This window comes from Prunus mume, linkage group LG1, assembly GCF_029339155.1.
Source record: "Prunus mume cultivar Tortuosa linkage group LG1, ASM2933915v1, whole genome shotgun sequence".
In the NCBI taxonomy this organism is placed as follows: Eukaryota; Viridiplantae; Streptophyta; class Magnoliopsida; order Rosales; family Rosaceae; genus Prunus; species Prunus mume.
In genome coordinates this window covers 32,087,901-32,102,147 of record NC_142698.1, presented here as the reverse complement: position 1 = coordinate 32,102,147, position 14,247 = coordinate 32,087,901, and the positions used below count along the sequence as shown (strand labels likewise).

General features: G+C 35.9%; 1 protein-coding gene and 1 long non-coding RNA gene across 5 annotated transcripts; both read left to right on the top strand.

The window, feature by feature from the left end:
• Positions 1–7: 7 nt before the first annotated feature.
• LOC148921630 (uncharacterized) lies at positions 8–2,934 on the top strand. Its single transcript, XR_016123380.1, has 2 exons — positions 8–1,562; positions 1,641–2,934. It is a non-coding gene; the product is annotated as an uncharacterized LOC148921630 (long non-coding RNA).
• A 2,507-nt stretch (positions 2,935–5,441) lies between these two features.
• LOC148921629 (transcription factor TGA9-like) lies at positions 5,442–12,650 on the top strand. Of its 4 annotated transcripts, XM_089043975.1 has the most exons (13): positions 5,445–6,148; positions 6,298–6,459; positions 6,648–6,730; positions 7,111–7,187; positions 7,305–7,568; positions 8,436–8,483; positions 8,569–8,628; positions 8,757–8,834; positions 8,962–9,010; positions 9,391–9,662; positions 10,000–10,221; positions 11,913–12,055; positions 12,324–12,650. In XM_089043975.1, the coding sequence occupies exons 2-13, from the start codon at positions 6,344–6,346 to the stop codon at positions 12,409–12,411; spliced, it is 1,500 nt and encodes a 499-aa protein (XP_088900101.1). In that variant the 5' UTR covers positions 5,445–6,148; positions 6,298–6,343; the 3' UTR covers positions 12,412–12,650. The 4 variants fall into 4 exon arrangements, with proteins under 4 accessions (XP_088900099.1, XP_088900101.1, XP_088900100.1 ...); XM_089043973.1 differs by having other exon boundaries at positions 5,442–6,459; XM_089043974.1 differs by lacking the exon at positions 8,436–8,483 and having other exon boundaries at positions 5,446–6,459.
• Positions 12,651–14,247: the final 1,597 nt, after the last annotated feature.

Here is a 14,247-nt window from a genome sequence, read left to right as displayed (position 1 = left end):
TTTTTCCTTATTTTGTTGTAACTTATAGTTGTGGTAGCAATGCAGTTACAAATTTATTGTGATATTACTGTCACTTCTCCCAAATTTGAATGTTATTATGCTTCCACTTCAAAAGGCATCTGTCTTTTATATGGTTGAGACTGTAGGTTTAAATACAGTTATTCACTGGAGCTACTCTGATACAGAAAGCATACATCTTATTGCTATTTTAAATCTATTTTAAAATCACTGATTTTAGGAGAAGAAAGACTAAAATAAAGTGTGGTTGTAATTTTTCTGTCTGTTCACTTAAAGCGTTGAGTATTATCAATGGCTGGCAATTGGGGCCTTGATTACCTCATTCAATGAAAGGATCCTCACTTGTCAGCTATATGTTGGCAGATGGGTAGGAATTGCCGAGTTCTGAATTAGGGTAACATGTGAAAAAGGATTTTTTTTTTTCTACTGGCATCTTATGATTTCTATAACAGATGACCATTTCTTCTTCTTTTGGTTTTAAAGGATTGTCGAAGTGTTAGTCCTTATAAAGAGGAGTGCGCTAGGAGTTAGAGCCAGGAAGAGTAATTATGTTTGAGAGACCTTGAAATTCTTATAATTGGTTGGGGGCTGTTGAACAGTGAAAGATGTCAGCTTACCTGACTATCTTCACACCTATTTCATTTTATAATGACAACTTATTATAATTTATGATACTGTTTACTTAATTGATCTCTGTGACCAGTTAGCTAGTATTTCCAATATTCTTCAAATGTACATTAAAATATCTTCGTTGCATGTTGAATGTCACATCTCCGCCATCATTGATAGTTTTGTTCCTCTGCTACATTCTTTTTGGTGATGTGAAAAGTTTCTTGCCCTTGTTGTGATTAGTCCATCTTGGAGTTTATGTCTCTTGTTTCTGCACCAGGAGCTTTATCTAATTGAATTGAGGATAGATAAACTGCATTCTCATAAATAGTCATATGTTGATGCATGTGCCTGATTCATCAGCTAAGTCCACTTCAGTGATCAATATGATCATTCCTTGCTAAGGCTAATTTATGTAGCTGAAGCCTGGATTTCTGGTTAGATAGGCAGTTGCAAAAGACAGATGCAATGGAAAGATATAGGAAAACGAATGATGAAATTAATTTAAAGACTGTCAGTTGATTATAGAAACAAGTGTAACGTTTAGTTGTGTGATAGATAATAGAGAATGTTGTCTGAATATAATGAAAAATTAGGCATCTTGCTTTTTCAGGTTTCTTTTAGTTTTGGTTTTTTAGCATGTTGTCCATTGGGATATCAGACACCAGATTGTGTCTTCTGGCCTTTTCACCTTGTATTCTAGATGAGGATTTTTATCATTTTTGTTTTTCTGTGTTGGGGTATTGAGCGGTTTGCAACCTGGAGTCTTTGAGTATCTATCCTCCTCTGTTTGATTGGATCTTCACATCTTGCATTAATTGTAGTGTGAAACAGGAGCTATGCTGCTAAATTTCTTCACGAGAATACGTATACAGGCTATGATACATATCTACACATATATGGTTGAGTTCAAAGAAAGAGTTCTGTGGAAAACGGTAATGTATGATCTTTTGGACTCATTAATTAAGTATAAAAACGCCATATTAAGACACTAAACAATTTTTTTTCCGTAGACTATGTCTTTGCATGGCGCCTGGAAATGCACATGGAGTCTTCGGCCTTGACCACTGTATGTTATGGAAATGAACATAGTATTTGAGGCTATGTAGCATTCAAGTTAATATACCACATTTAAGGCATACTTCGACCACTTGTTTATACCATCCCATTTTGGTTTTTATATGAGACATTAGGGTCACCAATTTGTTCATCCAGAGGTTTATGGGATAAGGTGCTTCACTGATTTTCATGTTCTCTTCCTTCCCTGTTTTCAAACTTAATATTCTATGGCATTTTTTCTGAGTTTTGAACAGCCAGAAAACTGTTATGTGAAATGGTTATAGTTCTAAGACCATAGAGTGAAAGATTCCTACTCAAAATTATGGTGGTTAAGACTTTTTGAAAAAGTAGGGTCTGTTGAGATATATTTTTGTTGTGCTCTGGCAATCTCTTTTCTAACATGGACAGGAATATAAAGGCCACTGGGCCAGTCGTGCCCACCGTTTCTGGAGTATTTCTTGAGGTGCTAATTGCATAAAAAGTTGGCACTAGGCATTAGCAGAGTCCCACATTGCCTGGGTACCTTTGAGATGTGTTGTAAGCTGATTTTATGGATGTGTTCTATTGATAGATTTAACATGGTATTAGCGATAGGGCAGGTGTACTGCAGGGATGGTGGGTTTGCATAGTTGCATTTCCTGCCCGAAGTAGAATGGGAGAGCCGAGTGGCTTCAGCCCTAGCTCTGAGATGAAGTGTTAGCCTACTTTGACATTGCCTTGGTACCTTTAAGATATGCAACATATAAACACGAGACCCTCTTATAAGCCGGTCGTAAAGGATGAGTTCTACTTACAGGTTTTCTAGTCATTGTGGATCAGTCACATTTATCTAGATATGTTTTGTTTGCAAAAATCTCTGAACTTCCAACATACAATAGAAAGAGCCTGATGGTCAAGTGCTTATTCTCATGTTTCTTTCTGATCAAAAGACATTTGGAGGCCCTGGGAAGATGCTCTGTTAAATCTGATCATGGCCAAAGCCTGCCCTCGTCTTTGAAGTATGTTGATGATTACGGATTTTTGTTGCACAGAAGTTTCACAGGTACTTGAGTATACAAGCATTGCATTGATTGCAGAGTTATTTGTTGTTCCAACAAATACATTTTCAAACCGGCGCTAAATTGCTTGTGAGCATCCTAGTGGTGGTTCCTCGAATCATAACTTATTATGGTGTTACTCTGCAAACTTGTGTAAAGTTTTTGATATTTTTATTCAATATAATTATGAGATCATAAAATTGGATTAGAAGTGAGAAAGTTTTAATTCAGTTAGCTTATATGCTGAATCTGTATTGTTAGATTGAATCGTCATGTAATGCTTCTGCTTGAGACCTTGTATTTAAAACTTGTAAACAAATTTGGTGTCGTTTGCCATCCTGCAAAAGATCATACAATGTTCCCACCTGTCCAAGGCAAAATGGTCAAACTCAAATGCATGAAAGAAACAAATGCATGAAGGGATCGTACGAATAGTTCAGCGGTCAAACTCAAAACCTACTTTCTTTATTGCTGGCTTTGGAAAATATGAACAAATTTGTAACAGCCCAGGTTGGTCAGAAGACAAGGTTTTTAGTTCTGAACCCTAAAATAAAAATCCCAATGATGGTTTCTAGATTTGAAAATTTCATTTCCTTAGCCGGTCAATGATTTGTGCACAGATTATGTGATCTACATGAGTAATTAGATCTTGGAAATAATCCACTCAAATAGATATTCATCATATGCAAGTCAATATCATTTTTCATTACGCTAGATCTCGTTGGCTGGCTCTAGAGTCCTTAGATGTGTTAGAAATTACGACTCAGATGAGTATTTTGTCGGGGAAGGTTGTGAGCAAGCTACCGCTCAGTGAGATAGGCTACTGGTCGGCCCACGGAACTCACTACCCTGGCCCACTCTCCTAATCCTCATACAAATTTCCCTTTTTATAATCCAAGGCTATTCCCCTCTGCAATAAATACAAAACTGTATGCGCATTTTCTCTCTCTTTTCTGGTGTGCAAATTGTGTTATGCATACGCCACCGCTGCACTTGATGACCGCTTTAACAACATCTGGACTTCCAAGTCCTTCCAATCCCAATGGCAGCATGCATCACACACCATGGGATAAGAAAGTAACAATTAATTACAATTTGGAAACTTAATCTGTCACATGTTGCAATTAAGAAACATAATTACAGTTAGTTTCTTAGATTTGCTCATGAGTTTTGCTAATCATGATTGAGTTCATAATTACTATCTTAATTGGATTCACTGCTAATCATTGCCCAACATAATAATCTTATTGTTTTTGGTAAAAGGTCAACGGTAGGATCTATCTCAAACACAGCTACCTTTCATGGCATCCCCTACTAAATCTGTGCATTTTACCTATAAAGATGCAGAAGATACATCTAACCTTACAAATGTGGACACGCATGCAATAAAATGATGTCTTAATAATAAAATGCAAGTTGGGTCTGGTTCAATTCAAGCCAATAATACTATAAAAACAACTACATTAATATATTTTAATCTAAGTCCTCTTATTGCTTAGGTGACAAGCAATTATGACTAAATCCAGTTTAACATAATCTACGAGGCCATAATTAAAGTTAGAATTTAAGCCCACCCAATCAGCTATTTCCACACAAGCAAAAGAACATATAAAGAAGTACAATTAGGGGGAATATAAGATCTATGCAATACATAATTATCTGACAAAGTCTGCTTGAGCGATCTCTCATATGAAGAACATGTTGTAAGGTTTATTGGGAGCAAAGCATGACTTGAGTACATATTTACCTAATCCATGAATATTTCTTAATTTGAACAAAACCCTTTTTATTTTTATTTTTTTAAAAAAAACCAATCATTGGTATATATCATAAGGGAATGATTGGTAGAAGGCATATTACCTACAAAGGTAGTAGATGAGCATAACATAAAATATTAATGTTATATACATATCAATCTCTTAATTAAAAAGGCCATGGGTCCATTACAAACTCTCTCTCTCTCTCTCTCTCTATTTATATATTTTCCCCAATAATGTGGGTTTAACCTTAAATTAGTGTGAATATAATTCTTAATCAACTCTCTCTCTCTCTCTCTCTCTCTCTCTCTATTTATATGTTTTCCCTCAATAATGTGGGTTTAACCTTAAATTAGTGTGAATATAATTCTTAATCAACTCTTTTCCTTTATTCTTTTTTGTGCTAAACTTCCTATTAATCTATAGTTATTTTCCTTCTAATGACAGTTTTAATTGGGTTTGTAGCTCCTCAAAGAAACTATAGGTTTGGTACACACTGAAAAGAAACAAAAAAAATACACCTAATGTTGGAATTAGGAGTAGTTTATAAAAGCAAACTCAATAAATCCGCCGTGACATTAGACCCCTGGCTAGAACTCAATAAACATATTTCTATTAGTAGTAAGGAATCTTAATTTGCCATGGTTTTAGGTAATGACAGGGAATGGATGTTGACCCATCAACAAAGGTGATAATACCAAACAAATCCATCTCAGAAGCAGGGATTAAATATACATAAGTGGGCTTTGCTTGTGGATTATTATATTCTAATGTTTTAGTTGAAAATGGTATAAGCAAAAAACTTTACAAATATTTTTTTTAAAACCTCTCTTTCTCAAAGGGCCCCTCCCTACCCCCTAGTTGTCAGAAATAAACTCCATCCCCTCTTTTGGGCCAGAAAAAAGATCACAGAAAACCCATTTGCAGCTTTTCCTTTCCTCCTCAGTCCTCGACTTTTACCATCTTTTGTGAAAGAAAACCTTGTCTCATCTCATATAAAAATGATGAATTCATTGTTATTTATTTTTATTTATCCTGTAAGTACTTGCATCTCTGAAGAGCACAATAAAAAAGAACCAATGGCATAGCACAGGCGGTTAGAAGAGAGAGAGAGTGGAGTAGGAGTCAGTGATTCCAGTGGGTTCCTGCCAAAGACCCCACACTTGATTTTTCAATTTTTTTTAAAATTTTTTCCTCATTTAATATTATAATATATGTTTTTTTTGTTTTAAATTTTCTGTTTTCAAACCCCACACACCCAAGAGGCCTGAGCTGAGAGACAGGTCTTGCAAGGACAAGATTTTCTGTACCATGGGATGAGTTTCAAAATCTGATAATATTTACTAGAGAGAGAGAAGGGTGATAAAGCAACCTCAAGCACAGACAGAGTAATCAATTAGCTTTCTTCATAGAGAAGTAGAGAAAGGAGGAGACAGAGACACCCTCCTCACAAGGAGAGAGAGAAAGAGAGAGAGGGAGAGAGAGAGAAGATCAAAAGTTGCAAACAGAGACATAAATGAGAGAGAGACTTACTGGACCCTCTCTCTCCAGTTGCTTCTTTTAGATTATATCCTTTGATCTTTGCTGCTTTGCTTTGTGTATATGTCTCTTTCAAGTTCTTTGCTCCATATACACTTGGTCTAGGCATCTTAAAGCAAAACAATTGAGGTAAAGAGAGAAGTGAAATTCCTGGGAAATTGTTTTCCCATTCCCAAGTCCTCTGTTTCTTCTAGCTAACTGAAAAAAAAGGAACAAAAACAAAAAACAAAAGTTTTCTTAACTATGGCTTTCATTTCTGCTACATGTCCCGATTCCAGCTTCTTCTTGGAGTACAAAGATGAAAATGGTCTGAGAAAATCTTGCATGGCGAGTCATAGAGTTGGAGAGACTGCTACTGGTTTATCAGAATCAGGACCTTCAAATCACCATGTTCCTTATGCTGTTCTTCATGGGATGAATGCTCCGTCAACCAGTTTTCTGTATGATATCACATCAATTTCCAAACTTTCATTCAAATATTGCAATTTCAAGACTAATTTCCACTTGGGTTTCTTTTACTTTTCCAATTTGATTAGTTTTTTTGCTGTTTGTTTTTCTCTGATCTGTTCATGTTTTTCTTTTGACACGGGCTATTAATTCTTTTTTTGCTTCTTTTGTTGGTTGCTAGCAATCAAGAAGGATCTGCCTTTGATTTTGGAGAGCTGGAAGAAGCAATTGCGCGGCAAGTTAGAAATGATGAAGCTCAAGCACGTATGCTTCTACACCTATCATCATTTCTGCTTTTGGTGACGTTTGATAAAGCATAACCAACCTCTTTAGAAAAGCAGAGAGAGAGAGAGGGGTTTGAATATGTCTACTGGAAGCATAGAGAGAGAGAGAGAGAGGAGAGGAGGGGGGGGGGGGGGTGGAGGTTACCATTTCCAATACAGTAATGATTCTGAGACAAGAGAGTTGAATGGCGTGAGGCTACAAACTTAGAAACCTTTAGCATGATTTTTTACTGACTCCATAACTGCAGAAAAGGAGGATTAGGTCCTCCCTTCCCCCAACACCTTTTGATGCTTTGAAAAAATCTTGCAAGTCTTTATTTTGGCGATCCTCTGAGATTTGGCTTTTGTGATTCTTTGCAGCTTTATTCACAGGCAGGCCTGCTGCTACTCTGGAAATGTTCCCATCTTGGCCAATGAGATTCCACCAAACCCCAAGGGTACAGCTTTGACCATCTCCATCCATAATTTATTCTCTCACAATTTTAATTTTGTTTTAGTGATTTTCATAATTACCCAGATGGAAATTTGATTAATTTTTGCTTTGGAAATGGCAGGGAAGTTCAAAGTCAGGAGGGGAAAGCACAGACTCAGGATCACAAGTGAACACTCTCACAAGCAAGGGAGAGGGTGGCCAGTTGGAGCCAGAATCTCCAATCAGTAAAAAGGCATCTTCCTCAGATCACCAACAGGCTTTTGATCAGAAGCATCTACAGTTTCAACAGGCTCAAGACATGGCAATAAGTGACAGCTCAAGAGGAGGAGCAGGAGCAGTAGGAGCTTCACAAAGTCAATCAGCTGCCAAACCATCCCAGGAAAAGGTTCTTTAAATTAAACTCCTGTTTTGCAACTGTAATCTCTCATTTCTTTCTCATATCATATCATCTCACACCCCCACAACTGAGGAAAAAGTTGGCATCTTTATTGTTATTATTACTGTTTTCATCTCTCTCTCTCTCTCCAAAAATTATAGCACAGATCCCAAAACTCAGAAAATCAAAGAAAGACAGAGTTTACCTGATTTCTGAACGATTTTCTGATAAGATGTCTGACACAAGAAAGAGAGAGTTTGTACACACGAAGATATAAAAATAATAATAAAAGAAAGGAAAAGTGAGAATCTTCACAGTAGTTACCACTGTTTTTTGCCTATAATAAATATGCCCCACTTTGCTCACTGTTTTTTGCCTATAACACAACCAAAACTTGTTGTTTCTTTCGACTTCAAAAATCCACTTTGAAATTAGAAACCCAAATTTACTTGCCTCGAGAGCAGCACTCAAGTCATTAGCATCACAAATCAGAAATGCTTCCTCGAAATTCTGTGAGCTTTTCTAATCATTGTTGTAGTTTTGTTTCAATCAAATCATGGAATCTCCCCCTATGGTTCTGCATATATGTCTAATCCAACTATCCAAGCATATATAAAAACACAACTTTTTTTTTCTTCTCCTTAAAACAATTTCTTCTTCTTTTTTTCCTTCCATTTCCATCTATTTTAAAAAAAAAAACCAAAGAGAGATGCCATGCCACCTTCCTCATGTCTCCTTGTTCCCAACCTTAAAACAATTTCTTAATTTATTTTGGTAATTTATTCCTTGTGGGTATTTCCATACTCAATCAAAACTCTCTCTCTCTCTCTCTCTCTCTCTCCCCCCTTTTTCTTATTCACGTTTTCAATGTTCCAGAGGAAGGGAGCTGGTTCTACATCAGAGAATAAACAACTTGATGCTAAGGTTTTCAACATGACAATATTCTTGCATTTCTTCTTTCACAATTTTTGACTTCAACTTTGAACTGAAGTACCTTTCATTGGTTCAGACATTGAGACGTCTAGCTCAAAACAGAGAGGCTGCAAGAAAAAGCCGTCTCAGAAAAAAGGTAAATGTCAGTTATCAAATTATCACACACACACACACACACACATTTTAAAAAAAAAAATCTAATTTCCCAGCTACTTTATTTAGCTTAATTATTATTTTAATGATCCATTCTCTCCTTGTCATTAGGCTTATGTGCAACAGCTAGAGACAAGCAGGATAAAGCTTACCCAGCTAGAACAAGACCTTCAAAGAGCGCGCGCTCAGGTTTTATTTAAAAACTATGAAAATTTATTTCTGACTTAAAAATTTACAACAGTTAAGATTTATTATTTATTTTGTTAATCGTATTGAATTTTCTTTTTATTTTTTTTAAAAAAATATATTTTCTTAGGGGTTGTTCTTGGGTGGTTGTGGTGGTGGTTTTGGCAATATCAGCTCAGGTGAGTTTCTTGACAAAAACCTTTTTATGTAAAGTTGATAAATGTAAAAATTTAAATTTCTTTTAACATGGAAGCTTCCAGTCAAATATGGAGTTTGACCAAATTATGGAGAAAAATTGTAGCATGTATTTTAAATGGAGCAGATCTTTCAGATGTATAAAAATGATTTTTTTAATGGTTTAACTTTTATCTGTGCATGCATTATTCAAATCCACCCGTGCTATAACTTTTCAACTTTTAGCACAATAATGTACTCCTTTCACCAAACAATTATTAATAAATATAAATATTTAAAATAAAACATGCGCTTTATTTTCTACGCAGTAAATTGGTCATGATCATGTATAAATTATTTATTTATTTTGTTATTGTTTTTTTAGGTGCTGCAATATTTGACATGGAATATGCAAGATGGCTAGAAGACGACCACCGGCACATGTCGGAGCTCCGAACAGGGTTGCAGGCACATTTATCCGACAGCGATCTTCGCGTAATTGTGGATGGATACATTTCACACTATGATGAAATTTTCCAGCTGAAGGGAGTGGCTGCTAAATCTGATGTGTTCCACCTCATTACCGGAATGTGGACTACCCCAGCTGAGCGTTGCTTCCTCTGGATGGGTGGTTTTAGACCCTCTGAGCTCATCAAGGTTTGGGTTTATTTCCATGTATACGCAACTTTTTATTCTAAATTATTATCATATATATCAGAACTTATCTAGCCAAGGTTGACATAAAAACATTCAATTTGATCATGCAAAAGTTAATTATTTGCCCCATTTTGACAGTTTTAGGATAATTTATTGTATGTGCCGGTTATACGATTTCTCTTACAATATGCAAGCGGGTTTTACTTTTGTTATTGTGAGAGAAAAGTTATGTACAACCGATATTTCTTGTGTATTATGAATTATAATTAAATAATCTTATTGCCCTTCCCTTTTCACTTGTTTTACTTAATGGGTGTTTCTTTTTGTTATTAATAAGATGTTAACAGCACAGTTAGACCCACTAACAGAACAGCAATTCATGGGGATATATAGCCTCCAGCAGTCCTCGCAACAAGCGGAAGAGGCGCTTACTCAAGGTCTAGAGCAGCTTCATCAGTCTCTGGTCGACACCATTGCCGGTGGGCCAGTCATCGACGGCATGCAACAGATGGCCGTGGCTTTGGGCAAGCTCACTAATCTTGAAGGCTTCGTTCGCCAGGTAAATAAAAGTAGTAACAAACATGATCATGAGAAATAAACAATATAGCATTATTTTATTCATTTGACCATGGAAATCCAAAGCTCATTTTGCATCCATCACGCAAAGTCAAGCATGTACTTCATATATATAATTAATCTCTTTGTTAAAATTGTTTTATAACATGCAGTAGTCATTTTGTTCTTCTTTCTATTGAACCCTAGGAGGTTATTTATATATATATAGCTATTATTTTATAGAGTATTATTATATATTTATTAGCAAGCTTGCCTGGTGCTTTCTGAAAATGAATTTGTGTCGGAGAGTAAAACGTGGTGTCTCGTTCAGTCGATTTCTGAAAATCATTAAAAAGTTGTCCTAGTTTCATATTGCATTTTCCAGATTTGACCGATGTATACATATCGATATCTAGGTAAAATCCGTTCTATAAGTCCTAGACTAACCCACTTTTCAAAATATCCGAGGTCTGATTAGATCTTGCGTGACAAATCTGCAAATAGTTGATGGAAATGGAACCCACTCAAACAAGATTAAGATTATCTTTACGAAAAGGGCGGCGATTTTTTTATAGTTGTGGAGCATTATTATAGGCTTCAACGACTACCAGTCAGTCACGCTAATTACTGTTTTAACATTAAGAAGGTGTATGATGTTTTCATCACACCACAAAGAGTTGAAGATGGAACTTGGGTAGGTGACATCAACATGGTAGTTGATCTGAATTCTTCTAACTAGGTCCCTTTTTTTCATTATATTCCTTCTTTCTGTCCTCTTGTTTTGCGCCGCCATTCTCTAACCTACACCTGAAGGGTGAGAATCCAAGGGCTTTCATTTTCACACACATCACCGTGATTTAACATTTTAATTGACTTTTAGTTCAAGCTCCTACTAATTAAAGAAAGCAAAATGGAAACATCCATACTATAGTCAACTAAACATTGTATCTACATTTTTATCATTTCCATGTTCATCCAACCGTTCAATAAATATCTACTGTGATGGTCTTGATGATCATGAATATCCCAATTGACCATGAAGTTTTCCATCCATCAGGGCTGTCACTATCATGCTCTTGGTCAAATTTTCAGACAGATGATATATGATATTATACAGATAGATTGATCACATCCTCTACATGCTTGCCACGTATATAGTTGGCTTTATTGGGTCATCATAATTTCATTAACCCCATAATTTTGGGGTGCACCAGTATTTTTTTTAAGCTAGGGTGTCAATCAAGATGCTGAATGCTAGGGTTTTGGTGCAGTTTTTCCATCCCAAATGTTTCTTTCGGAGGTAGGTTTGAGTGTGATGTTTGTTGAAATGAAAACCGTAGCTGGACCTATCGACTGAATATAAAATTCAGATGGCAAATATAGGTAATAAATTAATTGAATATGTTGTATTATTTTTCTAAACCATGATTGGAACAGTCCAAATTCATAGATGGAACAAGTTTTTCCAATTTCAACTTGTTTGAAATGTTGTTTAAAGGCTGTGCCCATGTGACCTTGCACTAGGGACCCATTCCATGGTCTACATATGCATGATGGTTCTTGTTTAATCTTATATTATATACAAATCAAACATGCTTTTTTCTTCTTTTCCTTCTGTCTTGTGTGTCTCTTGTGCTCATTTGCTCGTTCTGAGAATTAAGTAACTCATTATTTGCGTGTCCCAATTGTACTTAGGCTGATAATTTGAGACAACAAACCCTTCATCAATTGCGCCGGATTTTGACAGTTCGTCAGGCAGCTCGATGCTTTCTTGTAATCGGAGAGTACTATGGACGATTACGAGCACTTAGTTCTCTTTGGGCATCTCGACCGCGAGAGTAAGATCTTCATAACGCTTTCATTACTTGCTAGTTTGTTACATAAGATACTGTACAACTGCTCTTTTCCCATAATTTGTCCCTCTTCTCTTACATAGGGTAAAAGCGTTACAATAGGTCCTACACCTATTGTGACTAGTGACAAGGAATTTTTGTTCTTGCACATGTTTTTAATGATTAACTTTTGAATTATGATGTATGGATATTCTGCTAACAATGATTACTAATTATAACCACTGAATTAATAATTATGTCCTCAACTCTGCAGGAGCATGATCAGCGATGACAACTCGTGCCAAACAACAACAGACTTGCAAATGGTTCAAACTTCGCAGAATCACTTCGCATCCTTCTGATCAAATCCCAATATAGCAGAGAGCTGCCTCGTAATTAATGGATCAAGTTCTTAGATTTCTAGCTTTACTGGCTGTGCTGCTGGGTGTTCCTTGATCAAGCTACTACTTTAGAAGAGATAGGACATTCTATATATTTTTCTTCTTCTTTCTATTTTCTGCTTTTTTTATTTTATTTTTTTCTAATGTCCTTGTGTCACCACTACGTTATCTTGTAAATGTAATTCAATATTTTCTGTGCATGAGAAGCTTCTTCCACTTGCTTAAAGAAAAAGAAAAGAATATTAAACAATGAAACACAATTCTATAATTTATCGAGCATATTTATGAATGTTATCTTCATCTAACGGCTTTTGCATGATATACACAGAAAGGTGGCGAGAGAGAGAGAGAGAGAGAGAGAGAGACGGAACTGGGTATGTTGTCATCGTCTAATGTCTTTATTGAAACAATGGATGGCTGTGTTTGTATGTGTGAGAGAGAGAGAGAGAGAGAGAGAGAGAGAGAGAGAGAGAGGTGGGTTGTTGCATGCACTTCATTTATAAGAAGTGGTTGCAATGAAGAAGATGAATATATTATAGTGCAGAAGGGACAAGGGTAGAGATAAAGGATATAAACTGAGTAGATTGTCTTCTTCCTAATTGTTTGTGGAGAAAAGTTGTATGCATAGAGGGAAAGGTTGGTTGTTACCTTCATTTATATCAAGTGGTTGCAACTTAATTACAAAGGAGAGATTATTTAATCCACAAACGGACGAAGATGATGTGTGCGCATGCGTGCCTGTCTACGGAGAGAGGGAGAGAGGGAGAGAGAGATTGTTTGTTTGTTTGTTTGTTTGTTTGACCTAGAAGTATATATATCAAGGAGCAATTTGCATAAAAGCTGGACATATGCACAGTTGTACCTTACAGAAATAAATGTTCCTTAATTTGATGAACTTGTATGTGAGATATCCGGAATAAAAAAAATATAAAAGAATTCCTTTTTTCTATACGAAAAGATATTATAATTACAATCATAAAGAACCGACATGTTAATGTGCGAGTTTTCAATAACAAGCGTGACTCCAAATAATAATATAAAATGGAGGTGTAAAAATATTCAAATTGAACAAGTTCTTAGCCTTTATCCAATTTTTCATAATGGTAAAAAATCAGGGTTATATTGATTATCAAAGAGATGTTTGATATTTTTCTTCATTTAAAGACTATGAAGATGTGAAATTGACATTGTTATTCACAAACAGTGAAGATGAAATATGAACATTGTGGGTTAATAGTGAACCATGACATAGGTAGTATGCCTTAGGGTTACACATATGGGATGAGGCTTCGAGTTTGAATTCTAGATTTTCAGTAGACGATGCTTGAGACATAGGGCTCAAGAGCCTAGCTAGGTCTAGTTATTGGGGCTAGGAACTCGAGGTCAATCGCTAGAATTTCATGGTTGGGAGTCGGTTGTTCAAGGTCGTAATTGATACTTGGGTGAAGGGGATAAATTAAAACCCTAATGGGCAGATGTATGACAACAATGATAAAATAAATTTGGAGACAATATATGACTAGTCAACAACTAGTCATACACCTATGAACATATAAGCATAACACAGATGCACAACATATCAAATATTCAAATCTCTGCAAGAATAGAAGATAACTATGTGACAACCTAGGCACTCAGAAGGACCCATCGATCTAGGCATTCCCTATGCTAGTAACAATTAGAGTGATAGGTGTGTGAACATTCATCAACATTTCAGATATAACACATACAGTATGACTAGGCATATAAATAAGAGAATCACACCATAAATGTTTACCCAAAAACCTACAATTGGGA